We start from the raw sequence: 21,020 nt of genomic DNA, 5'->3' as shown, positions 1-21,020 counted from the left end.
AGACTGAAGGCAAAGAGTACATATGACACTGTTTCCTAAATAGGATTGACCTTGAGAAACAAGCTACGAAAGTTGGTGATGTGTAGATTCACACTTAGCTTTGAATTCATGCAAGAGATTTTCTTTATTGTCAAATTTATCCTTTTCATACTTTTCTTTTATTTTCATGTGTGAATACTCAAGGAACTAATTAATATTTTGCATTTCTTTGCATTGGGAGTGTCTAGATTCATTTGACACTCAAACATTTCTGCATGGAGTGCTACCAACACATCCTCAATAATCTTGTCCTTCTTCCAAAATTCTTGCCTTCCAAATGAAATAGATTCTTCTCCAATCTCAAGCTTTTGAACTGGATCAGCATTGGAAAAATCAATTGATTGCATGGATGCGGTGATAGGTGGAGTACTTAAAGGAGCATAAAAGATTTTCTTCCACGCATCTTCATAAATACCAGAATTAGAACCAATTATAGATACTTGCACACTAGATTCCTTTGTCGGATTATCTTCTTTGTGTTCTAGTGGAATTTTGGATTTAGGTCTATCCTTTCTAGGCTTATCAGACACTTCAATCTCTTTTCCTTTACCAGACGCAAAATTAACTAGAGGAACCTCAGAGGTTTCGGGAATTTCCACAACACTGTCCATAACATTATCCATAACATTGTTCATGACACACATCACCAGCTAGATTATCAATAGGAATATAAATATGGTTAACTTCAAGAACATTAATAGGATTGACATGTACATTTCTAGGTAAACTAGTAGAGGTACTAGAATCATCAAAAGGGAATAGACTAAGTTTCTTAGTAACTGCCATTATAGTTTCCATGATTTCATTCTTAAGTTTTCTTTCGTATTGACTTCCCCTAGCATAAGACTACCTAGAGTCTTATTGGTTCTCAATTTAGTCTTACACGCTTCAATAAGAGTAGCCTTGATATCATGAGAGAGAGCAAAACCAGCTAACTCAAATATATTCAATCCTTAATGAGTTGTTCCTCTTCCTTATCTATTTGCCTAATCCTCATCAACTCGTCATACACTTCATTGGAATAATATTTCTAAACTGATCAACCACAGCATCATACTTGACACAATAAAGCTTAAAAGCTTTAATAACCACTATTTTGATCCTCAACACTAGCCTCAGGATAAAGACCACCTACCTCTTTTGGGCTTGAACCTTGTGCGAGGGATTCACATAAATTTTTTGCATCAAGTGGCTTCTTGACTTTCTTGCCTTTGGAATTTCAGACATGTATCCAAAATTATTTCGCATCCTCCTTTTCTTCATATTCAAGGACTATGGTCTTCCTATTAGTTTCTACTTTCTTCTTTGAGGAACTTGATGAGGGAATCTCTTTTTGAGCAACGTTGAATGCTTCAAATGCACCAAGTCTTCTAGAGCATCTAACTTAAAAAATTTCCTCTTTTATCAACTTATCTTTGTCCATAGATTCTTGAATTAATTTATTCACATCCTTTTCATGATCTTTCTTGGAGTGCTCTAGACGGACCTGTAGAGACTTTTCATCTGCACTCCCAAAATGTTCTTGAGACTCATCAACTAGACTCTCTATAAGAACTTTGGTTGCACCTTCAAGCATTTCAGGAGTTGCTTCGTAGCCAAATGGAGGGACCCAAACTTTTCTTGGTACCACCTCCTCCATATAGAATTTGTTGGTCCTGAGCACATAAGTAATATCATTCTTATACTTAACAGAAATGTCCTTCAGAATCCTATCTCTACTATGCATATTCATCTTCAAGATAGAAAAGAGAGCTACAAACGCTTCATCTCTTTCCTTGTCATTAATGAACCCTTGTAGCTTGTCCATAATTTTATAGGCTACCAGGGTATCTAGAGACCAAAACACCCTTCCTTGATTGGGTAAATCTTGCAAGAAATAGAATAAAATGCATAGGGCTAGGGTTCCAAACTTCAAAGAGTGTTTGTTTTTCCAACATTGGATGAAATTCTTAAAAAATTGTTGTCGCAAGATTTCACAAAGGTTGAATTCCTTGTTTAGGTCCACCATCTCATATGCCATGTGGACTACCATGGTGGAAATAGAGTTTTTCCTGTTTGTGAAATATATCTTATTTTCAACCATCATTGATAGATATTTAACCACCACATTCTAGACATTATCAATTGCTAAGGAGTGCTTGTCAAATGTTGAATCAGTTGAGTCATAAAAATCTTGTACTTGGTAGATTTTGGTCTAGGAATCTCATCGAAGTCACTCAGACCAGTAATGGCTTTCATTAAATCCTTGGTTATAAGGTGAGTTTGAGCTAACTAGTGGAATCTATCATGAAACCTACTCATGGTTAACTTAACCCATTTTTCATCATAGTAGAAATTGGGAAAATTATTCCATGTTTCCAATTTCTTTTCAGCTAGGTTAGCAAATGCAGGCCTTACTTGGTCATGCTCATTAATCATCTTTTTAGCCCATAATTCTAGCATCTTTATGTGATGGTTAAATTCTTCCAGCTTGACATGAACATAGGACCTAATATCCTCATCCAAGACAACCCCAATGAGTATGTTCGAAAAATCTCCAACATGATTAGTCTTTATTGCCTTGTATAGTGTCTTCGCGAATACAGGTTAGGGCTCAGAGGCTACATCAACTATGGTAGGAGCATCTATGATCTCTGACTCTACAAACTGTTAACCCTGATCAAACTTGTCGGAGAAACCCTAAGCACTCTGATCACCTTGACTTCCTTCAATACTCTTAATCGCTTCTTTAATTTGAGGTGAGCTAAAATTTATCGAAGTGATGTCCTTATATTCCTTCATGTAATGCTTCACATAAAATGTGCATGAGCTATCTTCCACCTTTTGGGTTTTTGTAATAAATTTCCAGATCTTGTGATGAGTTATGACTACTTTGGTAGGGGATGAGGATGTTCTTTTATATTTCTCCCCTTGGTCCAAATCCACACACTCCAATTTTTGGATGAGGTGTCTACACTAGAGCTGGGTGCTAACACATTTGTTGTGTCCTTCTTCATCCAAATCTTCTTCAGTTTAGCTTTTACATCATCCACATTGATCTTATTTGTCGATTTTATTAGATTTTGACTCTCATTTCTTCTACGCTATCTTACCATATGTTTTGATTTGTTGCAGCTGTAACACCTGATGTTAGTGAAATTTTGTCTTGACCCGCATTGGTTAACTATGTCAAAAAATATTACATTTAGAACATCTTCCTCTAAATCAATTATATCTATTCTAATTCATAACCAAATTTATACATTGATTAACTTTATGACTATACTTATTGCACGTGTAACATCTACCAGAGAATGGATTAGGAGTTTTATTCATGTTGCTTCTACATTCTATTACCTTACGTCCTACTCTATTACATTTATAACAAGAACCATTAAATAAGGTGTTTTTCATACTTACCTACTACTCAACCTGAGACTTACCCTTTTCTTCTTTGGTAGCTCTTGCTTTTATTGGAGGTCAATCTTTATTGGGGTTAGCTTTGGGTTGTGAACATTCATCGAATTCATCCTTTGATTCCTTCTTGGTTTTCAAAACTTCCTTTGTATTTTTCATCATGTCAGGTTTACCGAATTCAATCTTTCTCTCTTGTTTCTTTGCTCTCTATATCTACCTTTAGAGATTTTAGTTCTTTCTTTAGCTTCTCACATTCTTCTAATTTGCATTTCATCATTTTATTCAATTATTTCTTGGTCTTCCCATTGTCCTCATTTTTTACTCTTAGATTTGCAATAGTGTTATTTGCTTGTTTGAACTCCTCACTAACTTCTTTGTGCCTTATCTTAAATTTCTAGATCTTCTCTCTTAGTTTCTTGATACATTCATTATCTAGTTGGATATTTTCTTTCAGATCTTTATTTTTTGTTTCTACCACCTCAATATCTTCAAGAGTATTTCTCAGATCTTCATTAAAACTCATCAATTCAACTTCTTGGATCTCCTTCGAGTGGTTAAACTCTTCCAAAGGACTTGGCTTTGATACCAATTGTTGAATATCTGGAATACTGAGAGAGGAGGGCTGAATCAATATTCCCTTCAACTTATTAAAAATTCTAACTAACCAATCACATAGCATAATTTAAATATAGTAAATCAAATTGACACAAAACACATAACACTAGATTTTATATGTGGAAAACCCCCTATGGGAAAATTCACAGAGAGAGTTCTCTCAAGAATGATGCAATTTGTAATCAGTTAAACAATACAAGAGGGTGGATCACTACCTAAATACAAAAGGCTTACTATCAGATAATAGAATATACAAAATTTGAACTGTTAGAGTTGCATCTGACATATGCATCAGTTACAGTTCCTTTGAAGTACACAAGCTATCTCATACATTCATTGTACTTAATTCGCATAACAATATTTGTATCCATAATATTTTGGCATATATAGTACACAAATAGTTGTTTTTCAACAACCATACTTCTAACATGTAACATTGAAGACAATATATATAGGCATCAGTTTAACTAACAAGTAGGCTCCACCAGAAGGGGTGAGATTGGACTCTCCACATGCTACAACAAAAAAAATATATCCATGTGGAGTCCGCTTCCAACATGAATCATTAAAAGACTTGTAGAACATGCTTTGAGCATATCTAAATAGGACTAGATCTAAAACACCTTGAAGAATCTTCTCTCATCTCATTCAGACGAGACTGGACCCAAAACAACTTTCGGTAAGAATAAATACCGGACCTCAAAGTTGTACATACATTCATTACATAATAAGAGAATATTGCATACTTGAAGAAAATTTCTAGATTGAATCACATACATACATGTTGGAGCAAAAATGACATCCATGACATCAATGACAACAATGACAATAGATGAACATAAATTACCATTTGATGTATATATGATTTATGGGTGATTTACGCACACTATGTATTGCTTAAGATAGACACTATGTGTACCTTTGATATGTGTATGAGCTAGTCACCCCATTTATAAATGATATTTTCTTGAACTAATAACTGTGTTAACATGCAATGTTGGTATGGTATGGTTTGAAGATGGTTTGATGTGTGCTTGTATATTAATTATTAGTATGAAATCAACACTTGATTGAGACGTGTTTATTATTGTATACAATGAAATTTGGAAGATTAAAACTATTGTCAAACCATAAAAGATCCAACCACATAAAACCCTAGTTCTGCAATGAAGAATCCACCATACACCAATGAAGAACCTAAAACATGCAAAACATCAAAACATCGAAATATTATACCATTTACATACTTGGTAGGATATGATCTCCATTGTTTCCTATATCCATTGATCTTGGTTGACATATTTGTTCTCAGATTTTGTATTATGCACAAGAGCTCAACAAAGAATGGATTATGGTTGTCAAGTCACTTGATTGTAATAAGGCTAATTGATCACATAAAGTGATAGATTAGGCAATTGATTATAGTGCTAGATTAGGGTTATGAAAGGATGAAGGAATCCCTTTATATAGAGAACACCTTAGGAAAATGGAAGGATAGGATTAAGAGGTAAAAGGATGAATGATCAGCTAGGATGAAAAGGGTAGGTGGAGAAAATAATTAAATAATTAGGAGGTAATTAACAAAAATAATAAAATAATGAAAGGGGTAGGTAGAGGAAAATTAAGAGATAAATGACATGTGTCATAGAGTGAAAAAGCTAATGAATTAATTAAATAATTAAACATTTATTTAATTAATAAAGGAAGTGGGACTAATTAAATAAATAAAATATTTATTTAAATTAGGGAAAGGCTTAGAAGAAGATAAATAAATAAAAATAGTTATTATTCAAAACAATTTTGGTGTATATAGTTATTATTCTACCATAACTGAATTAATTTAAAGAATAACCTCAATGAATAGTCACAATTTAAAAATGAGATGAAAAATTTCATTTAAGAGGATAAATTCTCTATATCATTGATATACGAACTACACAGCCTCCATTACTAAAATCAATACATGGACATAGTAAATATTACTAAAATCTTCAAGAGTAGGTGTATGCCTAGGGATGACAATATTCAATTGTGATTATATAAGTAGTGGCATAGATTTGCTTCCATCAATATGGTTGTAATGGTTATGAAGTTGGGGCCTCTAATTTAGAAGGAGCCTGCTTGGTCAATTAAGTTTATACATGTAAATTAAAATTGTTTTAGTAAGAGGGATTAATACATAACTATCTATAAAGAGTTTCTTTGAATTTATCTCATCGAAATTTAAAATTGAGGCCAGAGATAATTTCCTACACTAATTTAATGTTTTTTATTTGAATAATATTGTAAGTATCTTAGCTATTTAGTATAAATTAATCATATGATGTATTTTTATAAATGTAATGTCTTAGATGTGTTGAAATAGACTTGTGGTGTTCTCATTGGTGAAGTGAGGTTATTTATAGATGGTGGATGAATTTGATTCCATTACTATAACTAAGTGTATTTCCCACATCTTATGAAGAAAACCTTTCTATACTATCATGAGTATCGATTGCTTAAATAGGTGTCTTGAAAGAAAATAATGAACATTGGGAGGAGGATTTGTGGATCTATTTTGAAATATTCCTCTATAGTTTTTCATAAATAATTTAAAAAATCTAATAACATTTGAGGAACTTCTAATTGCAAGCATTGTTGGATCTTATTCATAGGAAACTAAATTATTTTTAAAATAGATTTGAAGGTGTATACATTTTGTATGCCTTGAAAAGGTAGTTTCCAATATTTCACCAAGGTGTTGATTTTATATTATCTTTTACTTATCAAATCAAACATTGTGAATAATAGAAATTGATAGTTTTATTCCTTCCGGACAACCTTAAGTACATTTAATATTTGTTACATGCATTATGTAATTCCCACCTCTTACTGAAGTGAACATCACTAAGAAGTAGCAACAATTTTTTTTTTAAACAACAACATTTTACATAATTATTAAAAGAGATTATGATCACACTTACTATAACCTTCAACTGAAACTAAAGATAATGATGATTTTAATTTAAACAATACTCAACCAATCAAACATGTTACTTCATACTTGAGTTTTCTATTCCCTCTATAGTAGTTGGCCCGACCTATCACATATGCATCAAATGCTAGTTACATATCTAATAAGATAAATCATATTACTACTTTAACTAGATCGATCATCTGCCATCAAATTTACAAGGATGAACACATAACAAAGTAAAGAGTGGCAAGAGAAAATATACTTAAAGAAGAGTCAGACCTAAAGTCTTGGGGGCTCATCACAGATGGCCTTGCCTACGTGAAAGCGCAAAGACTTCATAGTTTGACTTAAAAAAGATATAAATTTATCAAAGAGGGTACACAACCCTTTCTAGGGCCTCATACCACAGATGGTTCTCTCATCAACTGCCACCCACTAAAGTGAAACATAGACAAAATCATAGGTATTCTCTTCCTCTTCTATCACTATGTGCCTCTTTTTCTTCTATAACTATATACCTAAAGATAAATGTGGTATTATGGTATTATTACTTATCTTGCATGGACTTCCATGCTTGATACCATCCATAAGAAAATCAAGAAGGTGCAATATAATTACTAATCTTTTCTTGAATCAAGAAATTGCTGAGTCACACAAGGTAACATGACTAGTAAACATCCATTAATTAATGTGGTGAATAATAATGGACATTCCTTAGTTCTCATAGCATAATTATTTTATAATATTGCATTGTTCATAATTTATTGTTATTTTTATCTAATACCACGTTTTAATTTTAATGTGGTTATTCTAATACTCATATATTAGATAATATTACTACTAGCATCAATAGGAATACTTTATGAAGATGATGTTATTATTAATGAAAATTTAGTGGTACCCACCTATCATTATCACTCTATACAACTAATAACATTAGTGAGAGTTAAGAAAAACTTCTTGTCAAACCCCTTAATCTCCTCATTGACATCAAGATTAATATAATTAATTTTGTTAACAATAGCTAAAATGTCAACCCCAAAACTTAATTTATTACATATCTGTAAGGAAAGCAAGTGTAAAATTCGCTTCCCTAATGTCAATTTGCAGAGGAGAAACAGACTAGTGTAGACAAAATTTCAACATTTACTAAATATGGCACAAGTAAAAACATACACAAAAAACCAACACAGAGGTAACACATAGAGTTAATGTGGGAAAACCCTTCCGGGAGAAAAACCCACCACCAACAAATGATCGACTTTATTATTAGTATGTTAAAAACAATACAATACAATCTCATTTGCAGGTTTCTTTCACTTTGTAATACAATCGTTCCAGATTGACATACAAACATTCGGATGAAACTCTTCACGGAACACACAACAGCTCTCAAGTTTCGTAACCTTTCATTTTGGATTACAGTTGGCTTCAAATACCAAGCTAATCGACGGTTCATCAGAGCAACTACACCAACGACTCGAAGTCTAACCATTTGCCTGCGTCACTCTACATTCATGAAAAACAATTATCCCACATGCAGCAGAGAACCGGGTCGGTTCGTATTCATTTACACCGACGGTCTCATACTTAGTGTCAGAGAGTCAATCTTTTGGATCTCGGTTTGACCTCGCTCCCGTAGTCGGTCTCCGCTCCAGCGCCTACTGGCATAACATTCAAAAGGTAAAGTCGATGGCCTGATGATACCCGATCACCTAAGGTGACTCCATCGGGTCACCCGTATAGCTCTCCAAAAGTTACTCTGATATTCGATGGCTAAGAGTGGTCTCCATCGGTACTTCGGAATAAGAACAATACTACTATTCCAATAGCCGATACCAAGAGTGCGGACTCAACGGCTCATCAGACCAAATCTAAAATTGCTATCCCAATCTGCATTGCCAGCCCGATAACATAAGATGATTCCATCGGGTCATCGGAACATAAAGAAGAATATTATGCCGGTAAGTGAAACACTCCGAGACAAGGTAGAGCAGACTCATCGGGACATTGGCATGACATTCATAATGTCAACCCAATAGCCGATATGCGACTCGAACACCAAAAGGTGACTTCATCGGGCATTGGTCTAACTCCAGACCACTAAAGAGAACTTCATTGGATCATCGACACACCACTATTGCAGTCTTCCTGAAAACTTGAAGTTATCCTGATGACCAAAGTCGACTCATCGGGATAAAATTATACCTACTATTCTGATACCCGATATAGAAGAATACATCGGCAAGAGTCATGTCGATAGAAGAGGATGCATCAGCAAGAGTCATGCTGGTAGAGCTCACAAAATCCTTCATACTGTTTCATCGGCAAGACTTAACCTGATCAATATGGACTATTGTCAAGTGAATTAGAGGCACATATTCCAACAAACTCCCACTTGACGAGGAATTCACTGGACCGAGATACTATTCCAGACGTTACTGACAAACATGGGTACGAAGACCCATAGAATTTGAACACAACCTGAACTTGTGCATGCTCACTGGTTTCGTCAAGGCATCTGCAACATTTTCCAGAGTGTCTACCTTGTTAAGATAAACTTTTCCATCTTCCACCATGTCATGTACGAAATGATATTGAACATCAACATGCTTCGATCTGGCATGGAAAGTAGGATTCTTTGCCAAACATATGGCACTCTGACTGTCACTCCAGACTTCAATCTTCCCTGCATCAAAACCAATGTCAGAACTCAAACATCTAAGCCAGACTGCTTCTTTGCAAGCATGTGTGGCTGCCATGTATTTTGTCTATGTAGTGGACAAAGCGACTACAGCTTGCCGCTTGCTCATCCAACTAACTGCTCCACCATTCAGGACAAAAACATACCCACTGGAAGATCTCCTACTATCAATATCCCCTGCCCAATAAGAATCTGTGTAACCACAAATGCCGAGAGTTCTTTCTGAATCCCTCAGATTACCATGATAACATAATGCAAAGTTTGAAGTACCCTTCAGGTATCTAAACACTCTCTTTACAACATCCCAGTGTGATCTCCTTGGAGTCGACATAAACCTGCTAAGTACTCCCACTGGTTGGGCAATGTCTAGTCTTGTACAGACCATAGCATACATTAGACTTCCTATAGCACTTGCATAAGGTACAGTTTTCATGTCTTCAATCTCTTTTGGAGATTTCGGACTGTCCAGCACAGACAACTTAGTTCCCTGTAAGATGGGAACAACCTATGGTTTACAGTTAGACATATGAAACTTGTCAAGAACATTGGTTATGTATTTTCTCTGGCTGAGCCAAAGTTTCCTCTTAGACCTATCTCTTTTGATATCCATTCCCAAAATGTAATTTGCTAGTCCTAAATCCTTCATTTAAAATTTCATACAAAGCTAAGATTTTAAATCTGAGATCATACTTTTTGTGTTTCCTATGAACAACATGTCATCTACATACAAAACTATGATAAGAATCCTATCACCATCAGTTTTGTAGTAGATGCAATGATCAACTTTGGATCTCACAAATGCCAAGGACAAAACAAATGATCATACTTCTAATACCACATTTTGGGAGACTGTTTCAAACCATATAGAGACTTCTTGAGTTTGCATACCAGATGTTCTTTACCTTTTTCCACAAAGTGCTTAGGCTGGGACATATAAATTTCTTCTTCAAGATCACCATGAATAAATGTTGTCTTCACATCCATCTGCTCAATCTCCCAATCATATGTTGTTGCAAGTGACAAGATAAATCTAATAGATGTCAGCTTAGCTACAGGAGAAAAGATTTCCCCATAGTCAATACCTTCCTTTTGCAAATACCCCTTTGCAACCAGTCTTGCCTTATACTTGTCAAGGCTGCCATCTGGACCATACTTCTTTTTGAATACCCACTTACAGCCTACAGGCTTTCTATCTTTAGGCAATGGCACCAAATCCCAAGTTCCATTTTTATCCAATGATGACATTTCATCATTCATGGCTTCCAACCAGGAATTTGAATAAGGCATTTCAATTGCTTCTTTTACAGTCCTAGGCTCATCAGTATTTGCAAGTAACGCATAAGCACAATTAACATTCAACATAGAGTGACTATTCTTATTAGGTGTATACCTTTCAAGTTGCCGCCTCTCTCGAGTAGATCTTCTCAACTCTGGTGTTGAGGCTTCTTGAGATTCAACAGGAGGCTCATTATCATGTTCTTCTTCAGAACTACTTGAACTGCTTGAACTCTCCTCATCTTCAGGTATCTCTAGAGATTCTTCTTTGACTGGAGGTACTTCAACCTCAGCTTCTCCCTTCTTTTCTATTTTATGATCTAATGACATAGGCTTCATCTCATGAGAAATCACACCTCTGCTGAATAAAACCTTACCAGTCACTGGATTCCAAAGTTTGTATCCTTTCACACCAACTCCATAGCCAGTGAAGATACATTTTGCTGCTTTGTTATCCAACTTAGATCTATTCACATCAGACATATGAGCATATGCCTCTGCACAAAAAACACGTAGGTGTCTTAAAGAAGGTTTGTTACCAGACCACGCTTCCATAGGTGTTTTGTCAACCAATGCTGAAGTAGGAGAACAATTCAGTAGGTAACACACTATAGCAACTTGTTCAGCCTAGAATGTTTGTTCAAGCCCAGCTCCACTCAACATGCTCCTTGCTTTCTTCATTAGAGATCGATTCAACCTTTCAGTGACTCCATTTTGTTGTGGAGTGTAAGGTACATTATTATGTCTTTTAATTCCATTATCAACACAGTACTTGTCGAAATCTGCACTACAAAATTCACCACCATTGTCTATTCTTAAAAATTTAATCCTTCTCCTAGTCTAATTTTCAACAAGGTTCTTAAACTCCTTAAACCGACTGAACACTTATGTTTTACTTTTAAGAAAGTACACAAATACCCTTCTTGAATAATCGTCTACAAAGGATACATAGTATTTAGACTTAGACAAAGAAGGTACATCCATTGGACCAAACACATCTGAGTGAACATAATCAAGAATAGCAGAAGATTATGAGAACTAGAATAAAATTGAACTCGGTTATGTTTTCCATAAATGTAGTATTTGCAGAAATTGAACTCAAAACTACAATCATCAAGACCTTCAACCAGATTCTTATTCTTCAAGGCTTTTATACCTTTTTCACCTATGTGGCCTAACCTATTATGCTAGAGCATTGTTTTCTCTGCAGGAAGTTTAGCTTCCAACAAGTTCGCATTATGCATCCTTACAGTTATCTTATCAGACTTTTCAGAAGTTACATTACAACATATAGGTTCAGCATTTAATTTATACAATGTACCAATACGATCACCCTTTGCCAATACAATGGAACCCCTAGTCATCTTGCAACCACCAGACATAAATGTAACTTGAACTCCAACATCATTAAGTTTACTTATAAATAGAAGGTTACTTGCCAGACCTAGTATATGAAGAACTCCATTGATCCCCTTCTCTCTACCATTTGGAAACTGAATTTTGATTCTTCCTCTTCCTACAATCTCCAACGTAGAATCACTAGCCAAATATACCTTTCCACCAGCATACGGTTCATACTTTAAGAACCATTCCTTGTGGGATGTCATATGGAAAGATGCGCCAGAATCTACTAACCAGGTGTCATCTGAGGTAGGCACTGCCAGGGTTGCTACAAAATTGTCAGTATCACTTTGAGAAGACTCAGTGTCAGAATATTTCTTCTTCTTCTTCTCCTTCTTGCAATCCTTTTGGATATGCCCTTTCTCCCCACAGTTCCAGCACTTCACTTTTGACTTCTTGCCTGGAGATTTAAAACTCTCTTGAGACTTGGAATTCTTTCCTTTCTTCTTGTCTTTGTCCTTCGATCTGCCTCGAACAGAGAGTGCATCCTTTGTCATCTCAGAAGACTTCTTTCTCATTTCTTTTGATAAAAGAGTATTAACCACACTATCCAACTTGAACTGGGTCGTGGTACTACCAATAGCCATCACTAAGTGTTCCCAAGAGTCAGGCAATGAACACAACAACAACATGCAATGTTATTCTTCCTGAATGGACACACCAACAAAAGTTAACTGTGAAAGAACCATGTTGAATGCGTTCAAATGGTCTGTCAATGGTGTCCCTGCGTCCATCTTCAAAGAGTACAATTTCTTCCTCAAGAAAAGTTTATTCACCAAGGATTTGCCCTGATAAATGTCACCCAACTTCTTCTAGAGAAGATGTGCAGTCTTCTCCTCATGGACGTTTAACAAAACAGAATCAGCCAGACATAGCCTGATTAGACCCCTTGCCTTCTAGTCGGCTAAATCCCAATCTTCTTGCTTCATGCTTGAAGGCTTAGAAGTTGCAGTTACAGCACCCCAGAGATCTCTGTCGACCAGCAAGTCTTCCATCTTGAGTTTCCAAAGTTCAAAACTAGAACCATTAAAGTTCTCCATGTCTATGCGTCCTGAAGTACTCGCCATTTCAATTTGTAAAACAAGTATACACTCTGCAAGACTCCCACTGAGACAGAACTGACACAAAAAACCAACCCAACCCAACAAGGATAACAAAATGGGCCAAGCTCTAATACCACTTGTAAGGAAAGCAAGTGTAGAATTCGCTTCCCTAATGTCAATTTGCAAAGGAGAAACAGACTAGTGTAGACAAAATTTCAACATTTACTGAATATGGCACAAGTAAAAACATACACAAAAAACCAACACAGAGAGATAACACACAGAGTTAACGTGGGAAAACCCTTTCAGGAGAAAAACCCACGACCAACAAATGATCGACTTTATTATCAGTATGTTAAAAACAATACAATACAGCCTCATCTGCAGATTTCCTTCACTCTGTTATACAGTCGTTCCAGATTGACATACAAACATTCGGATCAAACTCTTCACAGAACACACAACAGCTCTCAAGTTTCGTAACCTTTCATTTTGGATTACAGTCGGCTTCAAATACCAAGCTAATCGACGGTTCATCAGAGCAACTGCACCAACAGCTCGAAGTCTAACTGTCTGCCTGCGTCACTCTGCATTCATGAAAAATAATTATCCCACATGCAGCAGAGAACCGGGTCAGTTCGTATTCATTTACACCGACGGTCTCATACTTAGTGTCTGAGAGTCAATCTTTTGGATCTCGGTTCGACCTCGCTCCCGCAGTCTGTCTCCACTCCATCGGCTATCAACATAACATTCAAAAGGTAAAGTCGATGGCCCGATGATACTTGATCACCTAAGGCGACTCCATCGAGTCACCGATATAGATCTCCAAAAGTTACTCCAATCTCCGATGGCTAAGAGTGGTCTCCATTGGGACTTCGGAATAAGAACAAAACTACTATTCCGATCGCCGATACCAAGAGCGCGTACTCAACGGCTCATCAGACTAAATCCAAAACTACTATCCCGATCTGCATTGCCAGCCCGATAACATAAGATAATTTCATCGGGTCATTGGAACACAAAGAAGAATACTATGCCGATAAGTGAAACACTCCGAGACAAGGTAGAGCAGACTCACTGGGACATCGGCATGACATTCAGAATGTCAACCCGATAGCCGATATGCGACCCGAATGCCAAAAGGTGACTTCATCGGGCATCGGCCTAACTCCAGACCACTAAAGAGAACTTCATCGGATCATCGGCACATTGCTGCTGCTATCTTCTCGAAAACCCGAAGTTATCTTGATGACCAAAGTCGACTCATCGGGTCATCGGGATAACGTTATACCTACTATTCCGATACTCGATAGAGAAGAATACATCGGCAACATGTGGATAGAAGAGGATGCATCGGCAAGAGTCATGCCGATAGAGCTCACAAAATCCTTCATACTGTTTCATCAGCAAGACTTAACCCGATCAGTATGGACTATTGTCAAGTGAATTAGAGGCACATATTCCAACAATATCTATGCAATAGAGGTAATTTATTTAGTACCGTTAAATAAGAAATCTAAATAGTACATAGATTTATTTATCAAACATATAAAATCTTAAATATATGCTACAATGATACATGTTAATGAATATCATTAATATATTTTTTCGAAATAAGATACTAAATCTTTAATTCGTAAATTCTTAATTTAGAAACATATTTAGATTTAGATTTCTTATCAGAAATATTGAATAGCCCAAAACTATATTAAACAAAATTGTAAACCAATAGTGACCCACTTTATTCTATTTTATTTAGTTTATCTATTTATATATATTTTTAAAACAATAACCAATTTTCAGATTTCATTATGGCTTTAAAGTATTTACTCCTGAATAATTAGATTGCAGAAAAACTAAGGTAATAGCATCATATGAATATATATATTTGGATTTAGATTTGTTATATTCTTTTATTTGAGCAATATATATGTGACAATATAGAGAGTAATCTGATGGAAAGTTTAAACATTATTTACTACATTATCTTAAATTAAATAATTATCTCTGCAAGCGTTGGTGTTTGAATAGTGCGCACAAGATAAAGCTTTTCAGAAGGTTGAGTCAATTCACATAACATTAAGGCAAAGTATCCAGACACCTAAGACATGGAATGATTAATTCCCACATATTAGAAAAGACTATGGTAAGTTTGTTTGATGAACCTTACAGACAGTGACTGCTGAAGAAGGAGTATTTCACATTCTGTTATTAAATCTATCATGCAGCAATAACACCACATTGGCTGCAATCTTTAATATGCTAATTGGACATGCCAAATAAGATAAAGAAAAGATAAATTAACTTTTGATATAAGGAATGCACAAGCTACAATACAGATGAAATTGAATGAATCTAGCCAGATTTTTACGCCATTCAGAGCAGACACAATGGAAGAACTGAGATACCACAATTTGTTATTGCAGAATTTAATTTGGACAGGAAAGCGAGTAATAGATATAGGAAAGAAAAGAGATTGAAGGAAACCAACATATGTTTCTGTATTGTTTCAAGATTGTTGTTTGAGGTTGAGACTATAGATTCTCTCAACCGCTAACCAAACTCAACTTAGCTAGCACACAGTAATAAGCAGAGATATGGGTTTCTAGATTACGTACCCTTTCTGTACATGGTCAACATCATACAAAAATGCTTACAAGAAGATTGGTGGCTTATAAAATACAGTAAAATTATGAGCTATGATAGGGACGGAGGAAGAAAATTTACCGAAATTGATGAGATAACTATTTAAAATCAGTCAATCTCTGCTTCAAAGTACCTAATTCCATGACTAGGTGCACCTAGAGTCTATGTTCTGAATACATATCATGGTTTTAGTAGATTGTCAGCAGTTAATTTCACATAAGGTGGAAAACACAAATCCGATGCTATTAATATAAATAACATATAAATCGCACCCTTTAAAATTTCAAAGAGACATAGAATTCATAACAATATGCATGCCCTTATAATTAAATAAGTTACGCTACACTAAACTTCCATTCAGACAACCAGTACTCAGAATACCTTAGATCACAATTAATCAAAAGTCTGAAGTGAATCCAGAATCCTTCCATCCGACCAAGTTCCCTCAGCACCGTCCCCTGCAACCATTTCCTGTAAACTTCCCCCAACCGTCTCAACCAAACCCCTCAAAATAATTAAAAATCAATTTGTCATAACTTAAGATTAATCTTTTATTATTCAAACTATTAATTTTATTTATTAAATTTAATGAATTAATTATATTTGTGAAATATACTATTAATAAAGCTATGCATGTATATTATTTGTTTAATTTATTTAATATAATTAAATCTAATTATTTTTACATCCAATCACAAAAGATAGGTCAGAGAGGGGCATTGCCCATTCTTATTGCTATATCAGCATTCTTTTCGTATTTTTTTATGACTATATTATCTTTTGTAGTTGTTGAATATTCAATGAAGAACCTTCTTAAATTGTTGATAATGTCTTCTTGTTTTTGATAAGGGTAAACGTGTTTTACAAGGACCCGAAACCTAAAGTTTTACAACAATCCGCCAACAGCCAGTCGGGCAAGAAACAACATCAAAACAGGAGATAACCCCAAACAAAAACAGAGACAAAAAACACAAACAAGAAAAAGCAAAAAATCTCTCAGTTGAGCGATAGCACCAGATCTTTGTTCTTTTGAATGGAAATCCTGTTGATTTCCTCAAGTTCCTCCATGATGAATTTGAAGGTACCCTTGTTGCTGCTTCTTCTCCTTGTTCTCGAACTAGGTCCAGTGGTTTTGATGTCTCCAGCGGTCACCTCATCTCTTCCAAGATCTTTCACCAGGTCACTGTGGGAGGATCTGTAATCAACAACCATCTTGTTAATCTTTTCCAGCCCCTCAATGCTGTTGTTCATGGCTTCTTTGCTAATGTCGATTAGATTCTTGAGATTTTTCTTAATCTCAGCCATGGATTGTTCCACCTTGTCGATCCTCTATTCATGATTACATTTTATGAACTCAACATTCTGAGAGAGGTTTTGGGTCATGAGCATGAGTTTTTCCGGGTTGCTGGGTTCAGGGGAAGCAATGAAAATGTCAACAATTTCCTTAATCCCCATTTTGAGGGTGTCAATTACCCATTCCCAGCAGTGCTTCTGGCTTCTGGTGGCTTCCATGACAAGATTCATTAGACTACCATCATTCCCATGATTATCCTTCTGGATAGTGATCGGGATGTCCAGTTTGAGCCCTTGTTCTGTAGTCTTTGGGCTATGTTCCTTCACCAGCAGTTTTTTGTCTTTGGTGAGGGGTTTGGCCTTGGAGATCAACTTGTTGTTGGTCTTGTATTTACTAGCAGCCCATCTGGGGTTTCTTGCTTCCGTGCATCTCAGGAGTGACCAACTTATCCTTATCATCGACAGGTTCATATTCAGGGTCATCAACAGAACCCCACTATCATCGAGGTCCATCTTGATAATGTCTTCTTGTTATTGTTGTGACCAATTGTGATTTAATTATAATAAATGTTTGTTGCCTCATAGCCTATTATTGATTTAAATTGTAGACTATTTAGGCAAGTGAACCATTGTTGACCTATTAGATCACTAGGACCTATGGTTAAACTAATAACAATGGTAAATAATAGCATACTATGGAAACTACTTTAATTTCCCACCATTAACAAAAACTACTTCTTTTTAAAATGAAAAATATTATACAATTTATTACATGTAAAGTTAAAAGGAGAAATACATGAGACCCTTTATCTTATATCTATATATATATTAATATTTTATTTTTTAAATATGAAGAAATAGTAAATATGTATTGAATATATACATTTGAGATATCTATGATAATTAACTACATAAATACACCAATATATCCTCAAAATTATTTTAATCACTACATAATTATCTCAAAAATATTTTTTACTATTTTATTTACTAAAATATATAACTATTTATTATTTTATCTATTAAAATAGATATTTTGTTAAAAATATTTATTGTTCACTACAGCTTGGAATGCACACGATTAAAAACAACTAATTTTAACACATTTTATTTAAAAATATTTAATCGGTCTTAAAAATTTATCTCAAAAGCTCTTAGTGAATTAAACTCTTAAAATTTTTGTTTGAGTATTCTATTATACCTTCTTACAAATTTTTGCATTTCTTACTGTTGGAATTGTAGAACGCTACACAGAAGTAGAGAATTTGCTGGACATGGAACCAAAAGATTTGTCATTCAGGGCTGTGATCATTTATGGTCTTGGTGGAATTGGCAAGACATTCATTGCCAATGCTGTATATTCAAGATTAAATCTGGACAGCTACAACCATACCAGAATTGTAATGGATACAGATCCACAGAAAAATGACATCAAAAAGATGCAGGAGCAGATTTTGAACGATGCCTTCCCCCAGTACAACTCCAGAAAAATAAAATTGAGAAATGAACAAGAGGGTAGGGAATTATTAACAGAGGCTTTTAAGGAAACGAATAAGCCGGTCTTTCTGTTTATTGACAATGCTCTTCGGTCAGATGATCTCAAAAAGCTTTTGCCAGAACACTTGGAACTCTCTGGCAAGAATATCAGACTTCTTTTAACAACAAGAAACTTGAATGCAATGTATATGTTTAGGAAAAGGTTTCGCCATGAATATCTTGTCAAACCTCTCCTAAAAAGTGATGCCGAGAAAATTCTTTGGAACGGAACAAATAATCCCCCTCTTGACACAGGCGATTTTGTCAGGATCCTGAAAATTTGCAATGGAGTACCTCTTGTTCTACAGATTGTTGGTGCTCATTTGGAAAATCAGGAGTACAAGGTGGAGAATTGTAGTCTGATACTAAATGCTTTGAAGAAAGGGGATGAAATTAAAGAAAATAAACTCAGCGAATGCTTGGTGGATTTGGTATTCAAGGAGCTTGATAAACCCATCCAAGAAGCATTTTTAGACATTTGCTGTTTCCTTGATGGAGAGAGTCGTAGACGTGTGGAATTTGTTGTTGGAGCGATGGAGCTCAAAGCACTTGAAGGCGCAGCATTGATCGCATATAAGCCGGAAAAAGAGATCGTAGTTCTTGATCCTCTGATCAAAGCAAGGGGGCAAAACATGGCACAATCAACCAGAATTACAGATATCAAATCTTTTGAAACCGCTGTAGAAGAAAAGGTATACCTATTTCTCCATAATTTTAGTTAGTACTTTTAATTTATTGTTTGTTTACGAAGACAAACCAGTTACACAACACACGCTCTCTTATGTGTATATTTCGTACAAAACAAATAGATTTTAAACGAGGGAACTTTTGAGACTTTATAAAAAATAAAACATTATAATTGCTGCAGGAATCATAACATTTGAATTTTTTATTATTATGCCAGCCAATCAAAGAGAGTATCACTCAGCAGTCTGTATACAAAACTGTAGAATCTGAATCGAGACCTGTTCCTAGAGCCAGCCACCTATTAGACATAAATATTCTTGATAGAAAAAACAATTAGCAGCGAAACCAAATTATCACAATAATAACTAATACCATTGTTTATCTCAGCCAAAATCGAAAAAATAAATAAAACTCTGCCTTATTACTACAGAGAGCTCTGTTTAAAACAAAGAATTTTATTATAGTTGCTTGATCCAAAAATACAAAACTATTAAATAAATACTTTTCCAGTGCCTCTAAAAATGGAATTCGAAAGTTCTGAAAAAAGCATGCACAACATGCAATATTAGGTGAAAAGAAACCAACAGTTCTAAAGAAAGTTCTAATCTAAGAATAGTCTAAGTGCATGCATAGCGTGCTTTATTTGCAAGAACCCTAACGGAATAACAAACTCATGCAAATCTTGAAAAAAAACTACAAACTACAATATAAGTCTAAATATAGAGCATGCGGTGAGTGGTGACTAAAGAATTTGGTGAATGGAAAATACTACGGTGGATTTAAGAGTCAATGCATGACTGTGATTTTGTGTTTGACAGCTGAAGCCAAAAAAAGTGGTTAAGCTCGAAGCTGCATGAACAACATCAACTATCTTCATACTCCCCCTTGATGCTGAGAGGGCTCACAATATTATTTTGTAGAGACAAAAACTGAGCCTTTGCAACTGGCTTCGGGAATATATCTGCTAGCTGATCCTGAGTGTTGATGTGCTTCAATTCAACTTCCATCTTCTGTACCAAACCCCCAATGAAGTGATATTTCATATCAAAATGCATTGTTCTACTGTAATGAACCAGATTCTTTGCTAATTTCATGGCGCTCACATTGTCACAATAAATCACTGTAGGTTGAATTTGCTTTTCTCCAATTTCTTCCAAAAATTTTCTGAGCCAAAGAGCTTGTCTACCTATTGAGGTAATTGCAACAGACTCTGCTTCTGTGGATGAGAGGGCAACAATGCTTTGCTTTTTTGAGCTCCATGTAATCAAACCAGAACCAAAAGAGAAACAATTTTCAGATGTGGACTTACGGTCATCCATATTACCTCTCCAATCTGAATCACTAAATCCTACAAGAGTGAACTTTTCAAAAGAGTAGTAATGAATACCAAACTTTGAAGTCCCTTTCACATACCTCAAAATCCTCT

The 21,020-nt window shown here is 35.3% G+C and overlaps 1 protein-coding gene across 2 annotated transcripts in view; it reads left to right on the top strand.

Annotated features, from left to right (window-relative positions):
* Positions 1–21,020, top strand: part of LOC131034394 (disease resistance protein RUN1-like) — a 50,721-nt gene that overhangs the window by 8,218 nt on the left and 21,483 nt on the right. For both annotated transcript variants that reach the window (XM_059218636.1, XM_059218637.1), the window contains exon 5: positions 18,614–19,599. In XM_059218636.1, the coding sequence (XP_059074619.1) occupies positions 18,614–19,599 (986 nt within the window). The remainder of the gene's footprint in view (positions 1–18,613; positions 19,600–21,020) is intronic.

The sequence above is a fragment of the Cryptomeria japonica genome, chromosome 4, assembly GCF_030272615.1.
Source record: "Cryptomeria japonica chromosome 4, Sugi_1.0, whole genome shotgun sequence".
Classification (NCBI taxonomy): domain Eukaryota; kingdom Viridiplantae; phylum Streptophyta; class Pinopsida; order Cupressales; family Cupressaceae; genus Cryptomeria; species Cryptomeria japonica.
Note: the sequence above shows the minus strand (reverse complement) of the source record. Positions and strands in the feature narration are given on the sequence as shown.